This window comes from Neltuma alba, unplaced genomic scaffold (assembly GCF_004799145.2).
Source record: "Neltuma alba isolate B1F8T4 unplaced genomic scaffold, ASM479914v2 tig00011198_pilon, whole genome shotgun sequence".
NCBI lineage: Eukaryota > Viridiplantae > Streptophyta > Magnoliopsida > Fabales > Fabaceae > Neltuma > Neltuma alba.
The window spans coordinates 67,270-87,537 of NW_021635922.1; the positions used below are offsets into that span (position 1 = coordinate 67,270).

Here is a 20,268-nt window from a genome sequence, read left to right on the forward strand (position 1 = left end):
GGGCTTCTGAAATTAAGAGTGAATTTTTCTGTCTTTTTCCCTATTTCAAAACTATACTGTGAATATTTTAAAAAAATTAATAAAAAAATGCATGCTCTTTCTTTTTTTTAACTGTTTTAAAAAAGAATTATATCCAATTATTTAAATATCAAATGTTAAAAATGCATGAACTTTTTTCTTTTTTGGTAAAACGATAATGATATATTAATACTAGTAATTAATATTATTATTAATAATTTATTAACATTAAGCAAATGTACCAAGAAGGAAAGCGAATGACATCCTAGGAGTAAAACCTAGGACGGGCAAGCGAGGAACCCGACAGGTACTACATCCTAAAACCGACGAACCCAGATAGATACATAATAGATCCTGGCCTGGGGTTGTGATGAACCAATGAGCCAATAAAGTAAAAATATGTAAACTTTTTAAGAGAATTTAAAACAACGATCAGTATTAGTATTAATTTTAAAAATCCATGCCCTTCTCTCAAACTTCCCGAGTTCGGATTCTCTGGTAATATTTATGGGGTAGAAAGAACCACTTTATCTTGTCGTACGTGGACGATGCCTTTACCAAAAATTTTCTTTATTTATTAACAGCTTGGATTTCTTGCCCTTTTTCTTTATATTTTTCCTCTGATTTGTTCTTGAATATTCGATTTTGCAGAGTGCTCGAATGGGGAAATCGTCCGCTTCGCGCAAGAAGAAACGTTCTAAGAAATCCTTGAAGGTATGACCAATATATCAACATCCACTCAATTTTTTTCTCCATGACACTATTGCATTCGTTTTGGGTATTGGGTTTTTTCGCTTCAGATTTATGACTGTTCCGAAAAGAGATCCACTTTCTATTTCACCTTGTGCTTTGGGAACTGAAATGAATTAGTGAGCGTGGAAATGATATACTTATCTGAGGAAGACACTTTTTCCTTTCTGGATGCTGGAAGTTCTTTGCCGGGTTTAAGTGTTTCAAGTTTTTCTTCTTATATGAGATGACGATTTTTGATTTGGTTGTTTGGTTTTCGTGCTCATTCTTAGTGCATTTGGTTTGCACTCCGTAAATTTTGGTTGCTATGAAGCACGGAGACTTCTAGGCGCATGACTTACCTGGTGCATGGTTTGTTGGTTTGCTTCCAAAGTTTTGACTCTCAATAAATCTTACTAACTCAACAAATAATTAGAAAAGAGATGGAGAAATCTTACATATTTGCTTGCACAATTTCGACATCACATGTTACTCTGATGCAGTTTTAACGAAGTTATGTGAACTTTGGTATCAGATTAAGTAACTTAGGTTAATACTAACTTAGGTTAATATTTTGATTGATTTCGCACTCATTACTCTCCATCTATAACTATATATGGCCACATTAGTTACCTGTTCAATACTTGTACCCATGTCCCTGCAATATCGGATGGTCGAATTGGATTTTTTTACTGTGGAGTGGGGAAATGGGAATTCCATATAATTTTATGTTGAATTTGCTGGTTCAGGTACGGACAAGTGGTAAAAGTAAGAGCAGGAGACATACATCCAAGAAACTGTGGCGGCAGCGTGAGGCATCTCTTTCCATCTCTGACTATAGCGATTCATTGAGTTCAGACACCTCATTGTCTTCTAGTCCCAAGGATAGCTACAGAAGTCGAAGAGCTCGGTCTTCCAAAAGGAAAAATGAGGAAGGTCGAAGGAAAATGGCCAAGAGACATTCCTATAGACATGAAAGCAGTGATGACTCTCGCCATGATACGAAGAGAAAGAGGGCAAAGAGAAAGAGTGAGCAAGAGGCGAGGCAGAAACCATATAAGAAGAAAAAGCTTAGGAAAGAAGCAATTGTTAGTTCTATGAGCAATGGGTCATTGAGCTGCTCAACCTGTTATGGTGAGAGTGCTGGCAGTGATGATAATGAACCTGAAAGGCATAGGGGAAGAGTAGAAAGAAAAAGAAAGGAAAAAAGACCGGATAGAGGCAGAAGTGAAAGTGAAAGAAGTAATAGATACAGAGCCAGAAGTTGCTCATCCTTCAGTTTCTCTGGTGAAAACAGTGATCAATGGACCGAGGAGAAATATGTCAGTAAGAACAGCTCAAGGCGACTCAAATCAGTTATTACTGTTGCAGAGGAGGCAGAGGAAACAAAAGAATTATGTCACTATGAGACTAAAGAGGAGATTGTTGATGATTATGATTACCCCTCTAGAAGTAATGACAGTAATGATGGGGGCAGTAAGAGAGAATCAGACCACCATTCTCTTCCCACTTCAAAAGAAAAAGTGGGAATTGAGGATACAGAAGTTGATAGGATTGCTGTTTCTAATTTAACAGAACCTGAAAGAGATCAGAACCATAATAACAACAGCCAATTTGACAGAAGTGAGCCTGATATTTATGGTGCTGGGACCAGTGAATCTGTGGAGAAGAAAACAAGTGAGACTTCTGGGGCTAGTTTGGATGACGAAGACTTGGAGGCAATTCTAAGAAAAAGGGCATTGGAAAACTTGAGAAAGTTCCGAGGTGAGAACCAGTCAAGTGCCAAAGCTTCCGGTCAGAAGATTAGAAGAGACAATGATGTGATTCAACCTCCTATTAAGAGCCATGAAGTGGTTCAAGGCAAGTCTATTGTCAATAATGCAGGTAAGGGGGAGAATTTTGACGAGATAACCATTGCAGAGGATATTAATTTGGCTACAGTGAGGAGAAAGTCAGTAGCTTCTTCGAGTGAAAAAGAAAATCTAAATGGTGCTAAAGGTGAAGCCGTACCGCTGAAGCAGGATTCTGCGTTTTCTTCAGAAAAAATAATGGATGCAGACAAGCATAATGAAACAGCCCTACCATCTGCTAGTTATGCATCTAACAATTCAGGACATAAAAAGTTGGTGGTGACAGAGAATGCTATAGATAGGCATGCTTCTGATCCTGTTCATAGTAGCAATGGTGATATAAAAAACATTCGAGAATTGTGTTCTGCGACAGAAAAACCTCATAAAGAGCAAGATGAAGTTAAGGATCACTTTCAATTTGAATTGAAGCAAACATCAACCTTGGACAAACTTCATCATTCTGAGTGCCCACCAACCGCGGGTAATGTAGACCAGAATGCAGCTAAGACTCATGATACAATTCAGGGCGCTAGTAGTAGAAGAGATGTTGACAAGCCATGTGTTTCTGTTATTGGTAACCCTTCCTCAGAAAGCTCACTAGTAGAAAATAGCTCAAATAATTTGCAGGGTGAAGCCAGTCAGGGATCCCAATTTGAGCAGAAAACAATGAATGTGATGCGCGGTGGTGAAATGGTTCAGGTTAGTGTACGGCAATGTCTTAGATTTGTAATATTTCTTATCATGATGGTCAGTTAGAGGCCTTAAAAATACACTGCTATCTTACAATTAGTCTGTGAAATCTCAGGTGAGCTACAAGGTCTATATCCCAAACAAAACCCCAGCTTTGGCTAGAAGGAAACTTAAGCGATGATCATGTATCTTTGCTTCTGGTGAGAAAAGATTATGTGGAATCATTGCTTCGCACATGGAATGAGTTAATGAATAACCAGGAAAGTAAAAGAATTTGTGGTAAAATGTCATTTCGGCTATAGGTAGACCTTGGAACTGTAATACTATATATAGTAGTTTATTTCAGATGATAAGAGTAGGTGATTATGGAGATATTCTCAAGTAAGCTTAGTTTTTGTTGTTTAACACAAAAAATTAGTAGAATAAAAGTTAATTATAAACAAACATGTAAGCGTGTAGAAGATAGATTTTGTTAAAAAGCTTGTCAGGCATGTTTACATGCATATTTAGATTAGTTTTATCTATTTGACTTGGTAAAAATGGTACCGAGGAAAGCTCTTGGTCTTTGGGTTACTTGCAAGTGACTCCTGAATTTTCAAAATTGATTAGTTAGATTGTTGAACTTTTACACTCCAAGAAATAGCTGGTCTTCGTCAATTTTCTCCTAATGACATTGACTCATAAGGCATTATTGTCGTTTAGAAAATCTTGGGTCCCTTCAATTTGGTTGAATACCTATCAAATTTAAATCAATACAATATGGTGCAAAACCAGTTGAAGTGTCACTAAAATAATACAAATATTTTTTTGCCAAAAAATAATTATACAAATATTTCGTTGGCTTTAACTTGGTTAGGGTTAATTATATATCCATGGTCAGGTTCATAAGCAATATTACTACTTTTTAAAATAAAATTAATTATAAAAAGTTATATGTTTGTTCATGTAAAGTACACACTTCAAGTGATGGATGTATCTCAACCTGACACGGGAACTAATTTTTGGTCACGTGATCAGGGGAATTGGCTGCACTTACAGGAGGATTTATGTTTCTTTATTTGAGAATATTTCAATAGGCTTAGATGTTTAAATTTGGGTCATTTAAATTTATTTAGATTATTTTGAATTCTATTTTTTAATCAGTATGTCTTATTTTAAAATCAAAATAGAGAATAAATTATCTGTGGAACGCAATTTTTTGAAAAAAATAATTTCAAAAGAAGAAAACTTAGTGCAAAGAAAATTTGTGCCTTGTACCAGAGGGGAAAGGGATTAGGTGGGGATGCGTTGAGTGGGAGAGCTAATCCATCTGAGTGAAAGTCTTTGGGGTAAGTCAATTATGTTCTGTACATTTTCATTAAAGTACAAGATGATTAATTGGTAAGAAGTTAGATATAATTATTTTCATTTAGAAAACTTAAATAAAAACATTAGGAAAGTTTCCTTCAATATTCTGAATTGACTATATATCTGTATACGAAGAATGAAGTTATTAGTGTATTTTGTATTTTATCGTATTTGTCAATTACACCCGCAAGATCTTTCCTATTAATAATGCTTTCCTCAAAAGATTTACATTGAAGTGAATATAAAATTAAGGTTGGCAAAATATATATAATCAAGAATATCAGGTAAAGATGTGTGAAAATTTTCCTTAAATGTTTCAACCATAAATTCCCAAATTACATAAAATCATAAGAAAACATTTTGATTCAATTAATTCTCATTCATGCTGAGATTTCAAAAGAGATATGGTCGTCAAAAAATAAATATGAATTTTTGTAGGGACAAAATTAAAAAGAATTTGCCTTTTGGAGTTACAAAGGAATCCCAGGTCATCAAAATAACGACTTGTTAATTAAATTTATTACTAGAGTAACTTGTAATTAAATAAATTTATGACTAGAGTGACTTGTAGTAAAATTAAAATATAGAAACTAATTAAACAGGATTTTTTTTTCCTTGTCCAACAACAATTGAGCAGGAAAGATTCCAGTTATAAAAATTGCGAAAGCCAAGGGAACTAACAAACAAACGCGCAAAACACAAAAGCGCGCAAAGAAGTTGCCGTTTTGGAATTTGGGAAGAAGAAGACGACGACGATAATGGCGTTCGCTGCTAATCCCTTGGCTCTCAGCGTTCCCGAGCCTGCCTTCGAGTCATGGCTTCGTGACAGTGGCTACCTCGAAATTCTCGACCAACGTACTACTGCTGCCGCAGCCGCATCTTCCTCCGCCGCTAATTCCGAAGCCGTTCCGGCGGTCACCGCCGGATTCTTCGTCTCCTTATTCTCTCGCATCTTTACCTTTCTCTCGCTCTTCACTTTCAACCCCTTCGCCAAGCTCGCTGCTGAGGATTTCGCCGGCAAGACGCCATCCTGGTCTCACTCCTTTATTGGTTGTTGCGATTCCTACTCTTTCCCTTCGTCGCCGTCTCAGGCTCGCTTGAGGGTCCAGGAGAATGTCAAGCGCTATGCTCGTAATTATGCGTATCTGTTTATCCTCTTCTTTGCCTGCACCTTGTACGGTTTTCTTTGCCTTCTGGTTCTTACCTTTTGAAGTATCTAATCTATTTGCGTGCTCGGGTTTTTATGTCAAAGGATGGAATTTCAGTTATATTCTTTATATTTGGACTTTCACATGAGTGAATATCTTATCAGCTTGTTTAGTAACAGTTTGTTCCTATTATTGTTTTATGCTTATTGTTGATAAGTGATAATACAAGTTAGTCTCTCAAAATGGCATCCCTCTTGCACGTTATTGCATATTGTTCAGTGACTAAGAGATGGCCAAAGCACTTATATGTAATAAGGTTTTTTGAAAGAAGAAAAAATCGAAAGCCAACTTACGTATCCACTAACTTTAAGGAATGAAGGCTGAATTGGCCTAACTCTGCGGTCATGTTGCTAGCTTTTTCATTTGTGGGGGAGTTTGTGAAGTTAGTTTATGGTTTGTTTCCCATCTATATACTCCCTTCGAATATAGCTTGTGGTCCATTATAGTTAGAAGTGGAGAATATTTGTGACTATGTTGCAACTACATAGGTTTCACAGGAGAAGGCTGTTTCTTCGGTGAATGATGAATATTTATTTCTAAGGATGAGAATTTTTTTTTAATTGTTTTTCTATATATTATATTGTTGCATTTGTGGTATTTAACGCTGGACTGTGTCATTCTGATCTTCTGCCCTCTTTGTTGTTTGCTGAGTGTGCTTGCTATTGATGTTTGCAGGTATAAAATGCCAGTTCCTCTTTTTGGATTGATATCATGTTTAGCATTGTGGGAATTTTTCAAGTTTTGTAGTGACAGATGGGGATTGGCTAAATATCCTGTGACTCGGCTGTGTTTAATCCGCCTTGTCCAATGTGGTGAGTACTCATTTCTATGGGAGTGTGTCTGATGTTTATGAATTACTTTTCATCACTTGATGAGGAAATTAGTTTTCTGCCAACATTTGGTTTTTGTGGACTACAGGCTTCTAGCATCAATAGTTCCTCCAGTATATGCAATTACTGCTAAAAGTCCAAAATAATTGTTAATATCTCTCTCTCTCTCTGGTGGTTCCTTATTTAAGAATGCTTTGCCTCTGTGAAAGGCCATCTCTTGATAGTTTATCATATGTGATCCTCACCTAATTCATCAACCCCACCCCCCTCCCGAAAAAGAAAGAAAGAAAGAAAGAAACCAAACATGCAGAAAAACAAACTTATTATCCAGCCTTATCTTTTGCAACATACTGAATTTTGTGAACTTCATAGTTTTTGTGGCATATTACTTGTTTCATTATCTTTGCATGGTTAACTGGTTCTCTGAATCTCTAATTTTGCAGCAACCGCTATTGTTCTCATCTTCTTCAATGTTCAGTTGGCTCTCTTTTGTGCATTAAGTGTCAGTTACGCTGGTGAGTGTCTTGCTATATTTGCCTCTTCTCTTCCTGAACTGGTTTTCTTTATCCGGCTCCTTCTGAGCTCAAGATCCAATTTGCAGGCATCATTCTGCATGCAGCATTTCGAAAATTGACCCCTGCAACAAAGCAACCTTCTCGACGGAGAGTATGGTGGTAGCTGTAGCACTAGGGGCGGGCAACATGCTAAAAAAACTCAAGGGGCTATAGTACAGAAGATTTTCTGTTTTTTTTTTCAGGGGCCTAACAGAAAATAATGCTCATCATGTAGAAATTTATGAGCCTCTAAAAAGTTCTTACTGGTGCAGGGCAGGGCTATCCTGGATGTTTTAATATTATTTTACTGCTATAACCATTGCACTTATGACTTGCATATAGTGATGTGATTTTTTAAGGACTTTGACGTCCTCATGACTTGAAATTTAAACGTATATGACAAATAAAGTATATGGCAATATAGCTTTTTTCTTTTTTAATTTACATGTATTTCCCACGTTTACGCCAAAGTTTATACTTTCCAATCGAAAATCATTTTGATAAATGAAATGGTCTAGGGGTTCACTGATGGGCACATAATAAGCACAATGCATAACTCTTTTGTTCATTGAATTTTAGTCTAACGAGTATAATTTTTGAAAATTTATTGTATTAAATCGGGATATATGTAATGCTTATTTTTTATATTTATTATTCATCTCTTTTTCTTGTTACTTTATTTAGAAATACAAATACAAATACCATTTTATATTTCATTTTTCATCAATTACTTTTTATTCTCCCTGCGTATCAAGTATATACAAGCCAGATGGCTGATTTGACGATTGTGAAAAAGATGGCTGAATTGATAATTACTGAGATAATGAGAAATTTCATGACTTATAAATTAGTGGTAGATCAAACCAATTATTGATAAAATATTAGCATATTGATGCACTTTCCAATGCGCAGGGAAAATGAATTATGATCGGTGCATGCTTTCTATTCAAAGGTATCACAGAAGACAATGTCGTTTCACAGACTCTACATAACAAAGAGAACATAAAACTGAGCCAAAACACAAATAATCTAGTCTTGGCTCATTCTTCAGCATTGCCACAAGACAGACACCAGTAAAATGTATAGTACGCAACAATCTTTTGAAACCATACAAAACCCTAATGTAATTGAACAGCAATGCTTCTCTGTATGAAAAAGAATGTGGAAAAAGAATGATAATCATAATTAGAAAATTGACAAACAAGATCTTACAACGACCTATTTACAGTTAATAATAAGGTTAAATGCATAAACTGAAAAGCACCACAAAAAGGTGGCTTCTAACCCCCACTTCAGAGACTGGATTTAGATTCCTTTAGGCTTGACCTTGCCATCTGTGAAACAAAAGAACCAGACACATTCACAAGCATGGTTAGTGCCAGATGAGTCTGAGAGAAGTATGCCCTCCTTTGCTAATATTGATATACCTAACGGTAATATTATCCAAACAACCTTGTCTTTATCATGTTTGATTTGTTACCAGAAAAATGAATATCACACAAAATTTCAAAAAAGTGAAAATTTTCATGGATTTGGTTGGACTGGGCTGAGCCCAAGATGGATTAAAATGCATAGATTGGCCCAAATGTTAGACTTGAGCTAAGCTAAAGCTCACTATGTTGGCTCAAGTATTCCTATCAACATTCTCCTTGTAAAAGATCTAAGGAATTTACTATTTAAAGATTAAAGGACGAAAAATAATTTCCAGTAACCTTGAGAGAAGAAATCTTGCAAGAGGACCCAGATTGCTATTTGAATGAAGTTCTTTGTTCTGTTGTTTCCTCCTGGCATCAACTTCTGCAGTTGCATTTTGGGATTCTTCAGGAGCTGACTTGGCCTTGGTGAATAATTGAGCTGCGAGCCCCTGCAGATCCTTCAATGAAGATTCCTTCGAACTGATCAACATTTTATCATGGGGAGACCAGGTTAGCTCGTATAATTTACATGAAAAATAAAAAAAACATTTATGTTTCTCTATTAGCATGCAAAATAAATTTTGCTTGGAATAGAACGCAAACCTGGCCAATCTCTGAAGCAACGTTTTGACCAGAGCATCACATGATCCAGACTTTATGTGCTCCATGTGTATGAGTGAATTGATTATTTCTTGTACAGTAGACCCTTCTGGATCATTGGCAAAGGCCTGCATAATCAACGTCCAAAAAAATGTATCAAATATTCTAACTGATTAAAATCCATTCAAACTACAAGCAAATAGAGGACATAAAAACTTGAAGGCCGGAGAACCCTAAAAGCACTAAAAATCGAGGGTACTTGGATAGAAGAACAAAGGTCACTGCTAAAACAGAGCACAAAGGCAGAGATTTGATTCCACTGCTCTCTCTCTCTCTCTCTCTCTCTATATATATATATATATAGAAACCAGAAAAAAGATCCCACAAGACTATCAACCTTTTTACGTTTAGAAAAGAGCAGCTACTCAACTTAAAGCCCAACATTTAAAAGGTAAAAGAGTGACACTTTCAAGGGGCTAGTGTCCCTCCCAGGTGAAATCCTTCAACATTCTTTCATAACCCCCCTCCCTCCAAAAAAAAAAAAAAAGGGCCCACTACCTGAACCCTTCATCAATCATTCAATCCCATGCCATAGTTTTTTCTCTCATCAACTACTCTTCGACAACCCCACTAGTGGCAGAGGTTGTCATGCCTCCTTTTCAATCCCCTTTCTGCCATGCTTTCCCTTTTCTGCAATAAGTCCTTCAGCTTGTAACAGCACTTGGGCCAGCAGGCCCATTATAATTCCATAATAGGACTGAAAAGACATGCTTCCCAAGACTCTAGCCAAGTTAGCAGGTTTTTGCAGGGAACTTGCTGCATTGTTCTAGGGCCAAGACTCTGCTAAGTTCCTCGTGAGTATATTATGAGGTTTTCTAATAGAAACACAACAGGAGAAGAAACTGTTTTAAAATAGTTAATCATGTGCAGCATTGTAAAAATTATCCATATGTCATGCTTCTACAGGAGAACCAGATAGAAAAATCTTTTCTTAAAAAAAGCACTTTCGTAGCCAATTTTATCTTTTATTTGAAGGAGCAACTATATGTGCATGTGTGTGACATCATTATGAAATCTTCGCATTTATTCTCTGAACAGTCTATCATACCTTGGCCTTATTATTAGAAATATGCAATACTGATTGGAAAATAATCCAAGTTCAGGCTAGAACTATGGTATATGAAACAATTTAGGAACTTGCATTATTTACTAAATTCTGAGAAGCTTGGACATGAACATGCACACAGGGCAGGAACAGTAGTACAGCCAAAACTATTTGGCGAAATCTAATACTTAAGAAAGTTTCACATTTGACGTGGATATGTCTTTGTTTTGAACGTGCCCATACTTGATGGATCTGCTATATATCATAACCTGATATAGGACAAGAGTTATAACATAATACAGGATCTACCGGACTGCTTAAAAATAGTCACCTCTTTTAAAGAAGGAATAAGTAAAACAGATAATGCCACAGAGGATGACAATATTCTGACGTTGTCTTGATCATCATCAGTATGGCGCAGTCTTGAAATTCCCTGTTGTGGACCATTGTTTACACGAGATGATCTGAAAACAAAATTGAGAATATAAATGACCCCTTCATCATAGAAAACCTCCAGCGTTATGATGATGAATGTACCTTGAGAAATCAGAGCTGCTTGTCACTTGGTTTCTTCTGCTTTCCTGCAAATCATTGCCAGTCTTTCCCTGTGCAACTCTCTCTCGAGTATTTCCTTTTCTTGGCCTTAGGATAGCAGCCTTTGCCTAGGAAAACAAAAAGGTGCTGTCAAAGACAATTTTCTCTGTCCAAGCAATAAAATTGCTCATAGGTAATCAAGAGAGTGCAAATTTTCGGGATGTAAAATTAAAGTATCAACAAATATGTAACTAGAGAAAAGTACCAAAATTGAACCTGTCAAATGTACGAGTAAGTTGGCAAATATGTAACACAGTAGAATGATAAAATCTAATTTGGCTTTTTGCTAAATAAATTCCAAATACCAATCAATCAATATTCAATCCCTCACAGAGAAAAAGGAAGGGGTGAAAGATGTTCTTTATTTTCCAGCATCATGCTTTCATGCTAAAGTAACAAACACATCTGTAATTAACATCTTGTACAAAAAAGAACCTCTGCGAGATTTGAGACACTATCTTCAAGTGAGGCATTTGCAGTTCTCTCATTAAGTCCCGGCCTGGACCTCACTGTCTGTGAAGAGTCATAATCATCATGCTGACCACGGACAACAATAGTTCCACTGGAAGAATTATCTTCAAAAGAAGCATGCCTACTGCTAGACTGCATATTATAAAAAGCCTCCATTAGGCAAGTGCATGGAACAACAATAAGAACTAACTAATTCCTTATTATAGCAATTCTGCCTGGAGAATACCAGGGAGCTTTGGTCACGAAGGAGTGATGATTGTGATCCTTTCGGAGACCGAATAACAACAGTTCCTGATCCAGTCCCAGACAATTCATCCTGGAAATTGACCAAATTTATTCGGCTAAATGGATTTCCATCTTACTTCATAATTGACACTATTTTTTCATACATTGGACCAGGTCAAATTTTACTTCAGCTATTTTATTTGTTAAATGTCTTCTAAATTGGTGGTAATATCGAATGAACATAAGAAATTTCACATGCTATAATTCAAACTATTTAGAAGTTCAGCCATTCAAATTTCGGAGTTTAGCATAGATCATTAAATTCAGCCTATAAGACACCACGAAAAGACCCCCAATATTCCCAATATTGATGCTTACTTTAACAACAAAGAGCTGATTAAGCCAACTTATTTGTCAAAGACAAACAAATATAAACAAATATACTTAGTAGAAAAGTCAGTTACATCTTCAAGGGAAGGTTCTGGTGATTCATTAAGAGCACTTCTATAGGAAGATGCCCCAAGATATTCTCTCTCTGTTGCCTTATTTTGGTCAAGTTGATATTGGGAAATATCTGTTTTCTTATCTCTATATTGAGGTGGTCGTGCAACACTGCGAAAAGTTCCAGTGCCCTCTGATCCTCTGATGCTGAAGTCCCATCCAGAATTCTTCACAGTTTTACCCTGACCACTGTCAATCAGAAATTTTCCATTAGAAAAATCAGTTTATGATATGAAAACAACGAGGAACATTAAGAACCTACCTGGAAATGGATTGAGTGGCTTCTTCTCTTAAATCTCTTGCCACTTTCATCGTATCAGATGGCTCCCCTACACCTCTTGGACCATTTCTAGGTGTCCCCTCTTCTGTTATTTGATACTTGGGACGCTCCCTATCGAGCCAAAAGGCAGGATGTCAACTACAAGCTAGGGATTTGGTCCCCAAAAAAAAAAAAAAAAAAGCCTACAGCCTAGGGAGTATCAATGTTAAATTTTCTTGCTGCAGAAAACGGTAATGCAACGTTTCAGTAGATAATCTACATTTAATTCAAGATACCATAGTGTAAGAAGAAATAGTAAGATAATAGAAAAAAATAATCACAAAGCAACCTAGACAGAATAAGATGAAACAAAATATAGCAAGATTTCAGCAGTGATTCGCACCTTATTCTTTCCAAAAGCTTTGGACTCTTTCTAGCAGTTCGAATAAAACGATGTTTGAGAAGTTCCTTGGCACTTGGCCTCTGAAATGAAATTCAAAAGAAGAAAACTTACGAAAGAGAAAGAGAAACACTTGCTTAGCCTGTTTCACTTCCAGTTTAACCGCGGGAGTAAAAACAGTTATATTTGAGATGCAAACTTTGAATATTCATGCTCAGATCTTTCTATTTGTTTCTTTTAGCACATCTTTTCCCCCAAAAAAAAAAATCCTTAAAGAGCATAGTAAATACAATCATATTAAAAGAAATTTCTGGCTGCGGTGTCAATAAGTTGGCAAAAGTAATTTTAATAAAAAATGCAAGCCATTAAGTGAAAGCTTATGAATGGTTTTATCATAATCTCCAACACCTCAAATGATAACCCGCTGGAATTGAAGTTCTGACAAATCATAAACTCAACATAACTTGAACTAAAACTTAAATTTTATCATGGGATGGGAGCAAGGCAACTTAGTTGTAAAGGCCTTGATATTGTAATAAGGACCACTTCAACTCAAAAACTAATTGGTAAAGTTAAAGGCAAAGAATATTTTTAATATCAAACAAAAGTGAGCATAATAATTTCATATAAGTACTTTATTAGCTTTTCTCGCTCGTTTTGGAGTCTACAACTAATCTTTTATCAGTATCACTGTCTGAGAGCTTCACTTAATTTAATCTACTATGTGTTCAGCAACATCAACGCAAGCCTTGTCCCACTAAGTGATGTCAATTACATGGATTGCATGTCACTGGGCTCTATAAGCAATTAACTGTTAAAAGATCATATTGTGTGCTCAATTAAAAAATCAATTATGCTAAGTACGCAATGAAAATATCATACTAAGTGCTCAATAGGGGGAAAAAGAAAAAAGAAATTGAATCAGCAGTAAGAGTGGGAATGGCATAGACCCTTGCCTCAGCTGGAAGCTTTTTTAAACACAATGAAACAAATTCTTTAATGGGACGAGAAAAATGCTCATCTAGCTGCACAAAAGAATGGTAATTGTCAACTCTTTCAAACTAGAAAAATATTTCTGTACATCGAACTTCATATGAACCAGTTTGACATTAAATAACACAACCTGTGGTGGGTTCTCACGGGGGATGATGAAAAGCACTCTCATGGGATGAAGGTCACTGAGTGGAGGCTCCCCTTTTGCCATCTCAATTGTTGTGATCCCCAGAGACCAGATATCTGCCTGCACAAACAGAATATATATATATATATATATATATATATTAATGATCTCTAAGGTCTAACAAGAATACAAAAGAAAGAACTGACTCAAACAGAGAAGTTAACAAATGACTTGAATAGTTATGAAATAACCTTCTCATTATATCCTTCTGCAGTCTGAATAACCTCTGGTGCCATCCAGAATGGTGTTCCTACAAATGTCTGTTGTCAAAATAATTAGCATATCCAGCACGAGATGAAAAATACTAACTTGTATTTTACAACTCAAAGAGAATTAATTAAATTATATTTAAAAAATCATTGAATGAAATAATAATAGTAAAGGAGGTGTACTATAGTAGGGATCTAAAAAAGGACAAAAACAACAAAAGCAAACTGAAATTCACTGTCCAAATCAAATTAGATCATGCAGCTCTTTTTCATTTATTTCACTTTTGAAGTCTACAGAAACAGTCTAATTAAAAGAAGAAAGAGAATTTTGTTCTAGAGAAGAAGTTGATAGGAGTAGCAAGTTATAAAAGAATTATTGTCAGTTTGAATAAAAACTTAAAGAAAAATGAAACATAGGGTTAACAGCCAATCCATATCCAATTGATCAAGGGTCTACCCTTAATGAAATGTGTTCACCTTTCTCCTTGATATGGTCCTAGTTAGCTGAGCAGAAACGCCAAAATCTGCAACCTGCGACAGTCACAGATTGACTTAGAAAATCATATCTAAATACATGCAAGTCCACTCTCAAGTTATTTTATATGATTTTTTTGAAACCTTTGTCAGAAGAACAGATAACTATATCCTCGTTGGGAATAAGACATACCTTCACATCACCATTCTCAGACAATAAAATGTTTGCTGCTGCAGAATTGATAAGCAGATATTATCAACTACAAAATTAAAGAACAAAAAGGTCCAAGACTACATATAGCAAGTCGAAAGAGGAGCACTTTTAAAGCACAACATAGGGGAATGGAATAGGGGATGCTACCTTTGATGTCCCTGTGAATTTTTCCTTCAGCGTGCAAATAATCAACAGCATGCAACAAGTCACGTAAAATGCAAGCAATTGACACTTCATCAAGGGGTTGGCCTGATTGAAGCTACAGAAGCAAAATTACCATTAGATCCAACAAAAACTACAACAAAGACTATCTGTCATACTACTAAATCAGAGATTACCATTAGCAAATGTACAAAATGATAAATAGAGTAGAAAATACATAAATAAGACTTTATTTATGATAATGATACAAAGATTGAAACATATAAGGTCAATATCAACGACAGAGAAAATAAATCTAACAAAATCCATCTACAGATCATGCAGCCAATGAATCTGAAGAAGGTCATGGACCAAAGCGAATAGCCATGGCATTGGGAAAGGAACCATACCTAAAACTAACATCAATGCTTCATTTGTTTGCATTGAAATATGCTACATCATAATCCGTATCTATGCATATTTTGAATGCATAAACACACCAATTACATTGTCACTCGCCAGAGAAGAATTAGGAAACGGTTCAAAAGATAGCATAACAACTTTATCAAGATAGTAGATCCAGAATTTTGAGAAACATTAACATCATTTTCCATGTGTTCAACATACAGTAGTAACTAGCAAGTCAACAGAAGTAACCTACTAGGTCTGCTACAGAGCCTCCAGCCATGTACTCCATTATTATAAAAAGTTTAGTTTGATGGAGATAGGAGCCATAATACTCAGTGATATATGGACAACGACATTGTGATAGAACAGCAATTTCCTGACAAAAGCAAATTAGATTTTAACAATCATCAGCCTACAGCAGATGGATGTACAAATAATTTATAAGATCATACCGTCTGAATGTCATCAATCTCATCCTCCCTGCAGCAGAAAAGACGAAGAAAAAGCAGGCGATGAAGCAGCTCACAAAGCAAGTAATGCATAAAAGTTCTAGGTGCAATGTGGCAATCAAATGAAATAGATAAATTCTTCTTCTTCTTCTTCTTTTAATCAGAAATAGATAAATTCTTCCATAGCATCATTCCCAATTTAGTTGCTTTCCATAGAAATAGATAAGTTTCTCCGCAGCATTATACCCAATTTAAATGATTTCCATAAATGATGATGATGGGTAGTGGTAGAAAGAGGTGAGAAGAGAAGAGAAGAGAAGAGACAGAGAGAGAGACAGAGAGAGAACGAGAGAGATAGCTGAATGGTGCACTGAATATTACTCACAAAACATAGCTTCTGATTACAAGTCACCTTCTTTATCTAGTTTCTGATTACACGTTAAATACAAATTAAACATCAGATGACCACTTTATTTTCGCTGCATTATCTTCCTAGCATCATGCAATGTGTAAATTGAGCCAAAGATAAGGAGAAAGTATTATACTTACGATTCATCCAAATCAATCACTTTGATAGCAACCTGTTTGTTGAGCTCCTTGTCAAACCTGAAAATTAGGAAGCACAACATATAACTGGCCCAGTTTAATATTGTGGCCTATTACTAAAACAATGTTCAGAGAAGACCAAAACGTTATTTAAAACTGGTCCGCTTTATTTCATTTATGAAGTAAAATGACGACGCAGGAAGCCTTTGGGAGTTCCACCGAATCTCCTTTTTCAATCTCTTGAAAAATTCAAATGAAAAATTCACAAACTTGACAAGTCATATGCTTTTCTTCCATCACATTAATGCCTCGATAAAATAATCAAACAGCAATTTATATAATCACAGATTATAAAGTAGACGTTAATTTGAAAAGGAAAAGAATTACCAATTATCATGAATCATAAATATACCATCTTTTTATATCCAGCAAAAATCAGCCAACTAAATAGAACTGCTATCTGCCATGCAGCCTATGCACATATGTAAGAATTGCCAGCTCAAATAACCAGGACAAGTATGCCAATATCTCCCAAAAAGGAAGCTCTCTCGGAAATTGGACATGAATTAGTTAAGAATACGGTGATATACTTAATCATAAATTGTATGCACACCTGACCATGCATCTACGTCATGGCATATCACTTTAATTTCTAAATTTCCAACAAAAGCAGATCTTTTAATTGATACGGAAGTGCAGCAATGTCTTTGGAGTTTGGTCTCTGAAAGAAACTTTAGGAAAAGAGATCCAATAGAATGACACACTTGAAATATATAAGTTATTTCAAAGATTCACAATATTTATCTGAGACGACAATCAAACACTTGATGATTAAAAATTCAAAATAATTTGTGTTGAAACACTTAATTCTTGACAAAATGCAAAAGTCAAGGCAGTTTAATTTTTACACCTTGATTTGCAAATCTTGAGGATTTGCCTGGCATCCATTTTTGAGTGTTCTATTTTTTGTTGGAGAAACAATTCAAGTTATTATATATAAAATATGGTTAGGAAGTTCAACATTGTATTTTCCTCAATAACAGCATTCAGACAAAGCTTTCCTTTCTTACAATATTCAGTAACGGCCCTTTATTCTCGATTGCATCGAGTTACAGATTACAGAAGTTGGGCGTTATTATATGCTATGGAACAAATAAACATTTGGAAAAAAGTCTATCTGATATTAACAGGATCTAGCTCGCATAATTGCACCCCAAGAAGCATCTTAAACAATCAAGAAAAACCCATTGATTTGATTAAACAAAAGCCATTTAGAAGAACTATGGACTCAATGGGAGAACATGAAGCCGCATCTTACATTTACAATATATTAGTCCAACAGTAAACGCTTACGCTTTATAGACATCACCAAATGAACCTTGTCCAATAAGCTCCAAGGAAGTAAATCTTGATCCTGCTGCCTCAGCTAGACCCGCTGCATCAGCCATTCTCACAAGCAACTTCTTAAAACCTTATACGGTCGCTACATATACAACTAAAACACCAAACACAAGAACTGAGATGCACAGATTATCCAAATATCTCCACGTCCCCACACTGCTCAAATCCCACAATCCAGATCAAACCAAATGCCCATATAACCAGAAATGGGAATGCACACAATTTAAATGTAGACTTCGAATACACACATTCTGGAACAGCAATTGTCAATACAAATTGTCAGCATTCAAGTAACTCATTACATGATTATGCAAAAGAAAAGCATTGCATTCCAATTCTGCCATAACTAAAGTTTATTATTGTTTCGGAGGGGAGATTATAAAATGTAGTGAAGCTCTTGGACAAAAAGCAAAGCAATGAGCTTGGAAACGTTTCCTGAGTATTGTTAGGTGGGAGGTGGGATGGTAAAGTGACCACCCAACAGAATTGAATGCGCGATGACACTTAATATCCACTGGCGAAAACGAAATGAATGCGAAATAACAACACACGCACATATATGTATGTGTGCGTATCGGGTTGTGGGCTTTCGGCAGTGCCGTAAACATTCATCATATTCGTATATTTTGCGGAACGAGATTGGGCAATCAGGATTCCAACTCACCCATGAATGCGACTCTGAGCAAGGAGGGAACTTTGCCATTTTGTTGTGGGTTTAAGCCAATGATCTATCGTCAATTATATAGATTTTATAGACTACGTCTATGTCACTCCTCCTTCTACGTTGCCACAGTTGAAGCCTCCTAAAAAAAACAGGGACTTTAGGGAGCTTCAATGGATCGAAACGAACTCTTTCGTTTGCATTGAGGTTAGAGGGCCCCTCATGCTTTGTAATACGGACGACATTATTGGTTCGAAATACAACGGAACATGATCCGGGCCGGATTCTATCCGGAATTGTGAAGGCTGCCAAGTTTTTTTTTTTTTTTGGTTAAACCCGCCTATGCCAAATTTTTATAAATTCTTATAAAAAAAGTTAAAAATTTAATAACAAATTTTTATAAATAAAAATCCTTTTAAAAAATACTTTTCTGTAAATCGAGATAAACTCTTCTACACATTTACTTCGTATATAATAAAATTATTTTTAAAATTATGGTTTACTTTCCATCTAAACATTCCTAAATATAACTTACTTTTAAGATTATATACATGCGTGGTATAAAATATAAAATTTTATTCAACAATACATTCTCCACGTAGTGCAGTCTTCTTCAATACTTGTGTTTAAGATTTCATTATTCTATAAATATATGTCGCATTGCAACTTACAGGCTGTCATTTTATCTTCTCAATAGCTCCTTGTCATTAGGTTTTATCTCTTTCATTCAGGTTTCGTTGCTCAGAAAGTTTTGTCTCTTTCCTTCATAGAAACATTGAATTCTTAACTCATCTTTAATTTCTCTTACTTCCATCTTAGTTTCAAGCACACAATTTTTAAGTCATTTCTAATTTCTATTCATTTTATTTTAATTTCATTTTGTACCGGTTAACTCCATCCATCCAGATGTTCAAGTAAGCAACAAGCAATCAAGTGTCCATAATATTGATTTAAATTTGGTTTAACGTGCATTAATTTTGCCTCCTAATTTATTATTGAAGGAAAAATTGCAAATAAAAACTCCTGAATATGTAAAATTGTAATTTATGACCCTGAATTTAGAAAATAACAAATAAGAACCCACTCTCACTTTTGCAAATATGAAATGTTGGTGAAATGTTTGAAATGTCTCTCAGTCAAATGACAAGTTGATTATGAGAAATGACAAGTTCACTTTAGCGAATGACAACTTCAGTAGATCAAATCACAACTTGACAGAGGGTATGCCAGATGATAAGTTGACTATGGGAAATGATAAATTCACTTTAGTGAATGACAATTTCAATAGACCAAATCATAATTTAACTGAGAGACATTTAAGACATTTCACCCACATTTCATATTTGTAAAAATAGACCGAGTCTTTATTTATTATTTTCCAAATTCAGGATCCCAAATCACAATTTTACATGTTTGGAGTCTTTATTTGCAACTTCTCTTTTATTAAAGACGGATCAATTTCATCCCTACCGTCTACTTCCCCGGGAAATCATCTCTCACCTTCATGGATGAAGTGACTGTCGCAAGACCCAAATCTGCCAGCATTCTAACCTCTACGTTACTTCTGCATTCGCAGGCCTCTCCCTCATCACCGTCATTGCCACCATTCTCGTCGTCATTAACGGTCCAGTCGGCAGAATCCTCGGCGGCGCTAGCTTCAACCCCTCCACCATGGCCTGTATTGTTCAACATTCCTTGGCGGCGGTGTATGGGTTCAGTCTCACTCTTAAAACAAGGACGACATGGATAGGGTTTAAAGAGGCAAATTAAAACAGACTCCACCGAAGAA

At 35.7% G+C, this 20,268-nt stretch overlaps 3 protein-coding genes across 8 annotated transcripts; 2 read left to right on the forward strand and 1 right to left on the reverse strand.

The window, feature by feature from the left end:
- Positions 1-335: 335 nt before the first annotated feature.
- On the forward strand, positions 336-3,860 carry LOC114762201 (transcriptional regulator ATRX homolog). Of its 3 annotated transcripts, XM_028951661.1 has the most exons (5): positions 336-401; positions 541-555; positions 670-732; positions 1,497-3,296; positions 3,403-3,860. In XM_028951661.1, the coding sequence occupies exons 3-5, from the start codon at positions 679-681 to the stop codon at positions 3,466-3,468; spliced, it is 1,920 nt and encodes a 639-aa protein (XP_028807494.1). In that variant the 5' UTR covers positions 336-401; positions 541-555; positions 670-678; the 3' UTR covers positions 3,469-3,860. The 3 variants fall into 3 exon arrangements, with proteins under 3 accessions (XP_028807494.1, XP_028807493.1, XP_028807495.1); XM_028951660.1 differs by lacking the exon at positions 336-401 and having other exon boundaries at positions 409-555; XM_028951662.1 differs by lacking the exons at positions 336-401; positions 541-555 and adding an exon at positions 409-516.
- A 1,470-nt stretch (positions 3,861-5,330) lies between these two features.
- On the forward strand, positions 5,331-7,666 carry LOC114762199 (PRA1 family protein H). The gene is made up of 4 exons (XM_028951658.1): positions 5,331-5,808; positions 6,518-6,654; positions 7,116-7,187; positions 7,274-7,666. The coding sequence occupies exons 1-4, from the start codon at positions 5,393-5,395 to the stop codon at positions 7,348-7,350; spliced, it is 702 nt and encodes a 233-aa protein (XP_028807491.1). The 5' UTR covers positions 5,331-5,392; the 3' UTR covers positions 7,351-7,666.
- Positions 7,667-8,292: 626 nt separating this feature from the next.
- On the reverse strand, positions 8,293-18,609 carry LOC114762176 (serine/threonine-protein kinase 24). 4 transcript variants are annotated; one of them, XM_028951635.1, is made up of 21 exons: positions 18,483-18,609; positions 17,771-17,912; positions 16,421-16,477; positions 15,875-15,902; positions 15,676-15,798; positions 15,021-15,132; positions 14,853-14,890; positions 14,663-14,716; positions 14,168-14,236; positions 13,920-14,036; positions 13,753-13,821; positions 12,800-12,879; positions 12,400-12,528; positions 12,101-12,326; positions 11,638-11,727; positions 11,376-11,543; positions 10,884-11,008; positions 10,678-10,810; positions 9,245-9,369; positions 8,939-9,121; positions 8,293-8,560 (listed from the first exon to the last, which is right to left on the reverse strand). In XM_028951635.1, the coding sequence occupies exons 2-21, from the start codon at positions 17,863-17,865 to the stop codon at positions 8,542-8,544; spliced, it is 2,040 nt and encodes a 679-aa protein (XP_028807468.1). In that variant the 5' UTR covers positions 17,866-17,912; positions 18,483-18,609; the 3' UTR covers positions 8,293-8,541. The 4 variants fall into 4 exon arrangements, with proteins under 4 accessions (XP_028807468.1, XP_028807469.1, XP_028807470.1 ...); XM_028951636.1 differs by lacking the exon at positions 18,483-18,609 and having other exon boundaries at positions 14,853-14,887; positions 17,771-18,266; XM_028951637.1 differs by lacking the exons at positions 17,771-17,912; positions 18,483-18,609 and adding an exon at positions 17,031-17,740.
- Between the last annotated feature and the right edge of the window lie 1,659 nt (positions 18,610-20,268).

What these genes read in the sequence shown, in the direction of transcription:
- LOC114762199 (XM_028951658.1), top strand. Translation starts at nt 5,393, where the DNA reads ATGGCGTTCGCTGCTAATCCCTTGGCTCTCAGCGTTCCCGAGCCTGCC. An exon ending in AATCCGCCTTGTCCAATGTG is followed by an intron (nt 6,655 to 7,115) that starts GTGAGTACTCAT and finishes CTAATTTTGCAG; the next exon opens with CAACCGCTATTGTTCTCATC. An exon ending in ATTAAGTGTCAGTTACGCTG is followed by an intron (nt 7,188 to 7,273) that starts GTGAGTGTCTTG and finishes TCCAATTTGCAG; the next exon opens with GCATCATTCTGCATGCAGCA.
- LOC114762201 (XM_028951661.1), top strand. Translation starts at nt 679, where the DNA reads ATGGGGAAATCGTCCGCTTCGCGCAAGAAGAAACGTTCTAAGAAATCC. An exon ending in GTTCTAAGAAATCCTTGAAG is followed by an intron (nt 733 to 1,496) that starts GTATGACCAATA and finishes TTGCTGGTTCAG; the next exon opens with GTACGGACAAGTGGTAAAAG. An exon ending in GCGGTGGTGAAATGGTTCAG is followed by an intron (nt 3,297 to 3,402) that starts GTTAGTGTACGG and finishes GTGAAATCTCAG; the next exon opens with GTGAGCTACAAGGTCTATAT.
- LOC114762176 (XM_028951635.1), bottom strand. Translation starts at nt 17,865, where the DNA reads ATGGCTGATGCAGCGGGTCTAGCTGAGGCAGCAGGATCAAGATTTACT. An exon ending in GGACCATATCAAGGAGAAAG is followed by an intron (nt 14,237 to 14,662) that starts GTGAACACATTT and finishes TTTTGACAACAG; the next exon opens with ACATTTGTAGGAACACCATT. An exon ending in GCCACTCAATCCATTTCCAG is followed by an intron (nt 12,327 to 12,399) that starts GTAGGTTCTTAA and finishes TCTGATTGACAG; the next exon opens with TGGTCAGGGTAAAACTGTGA.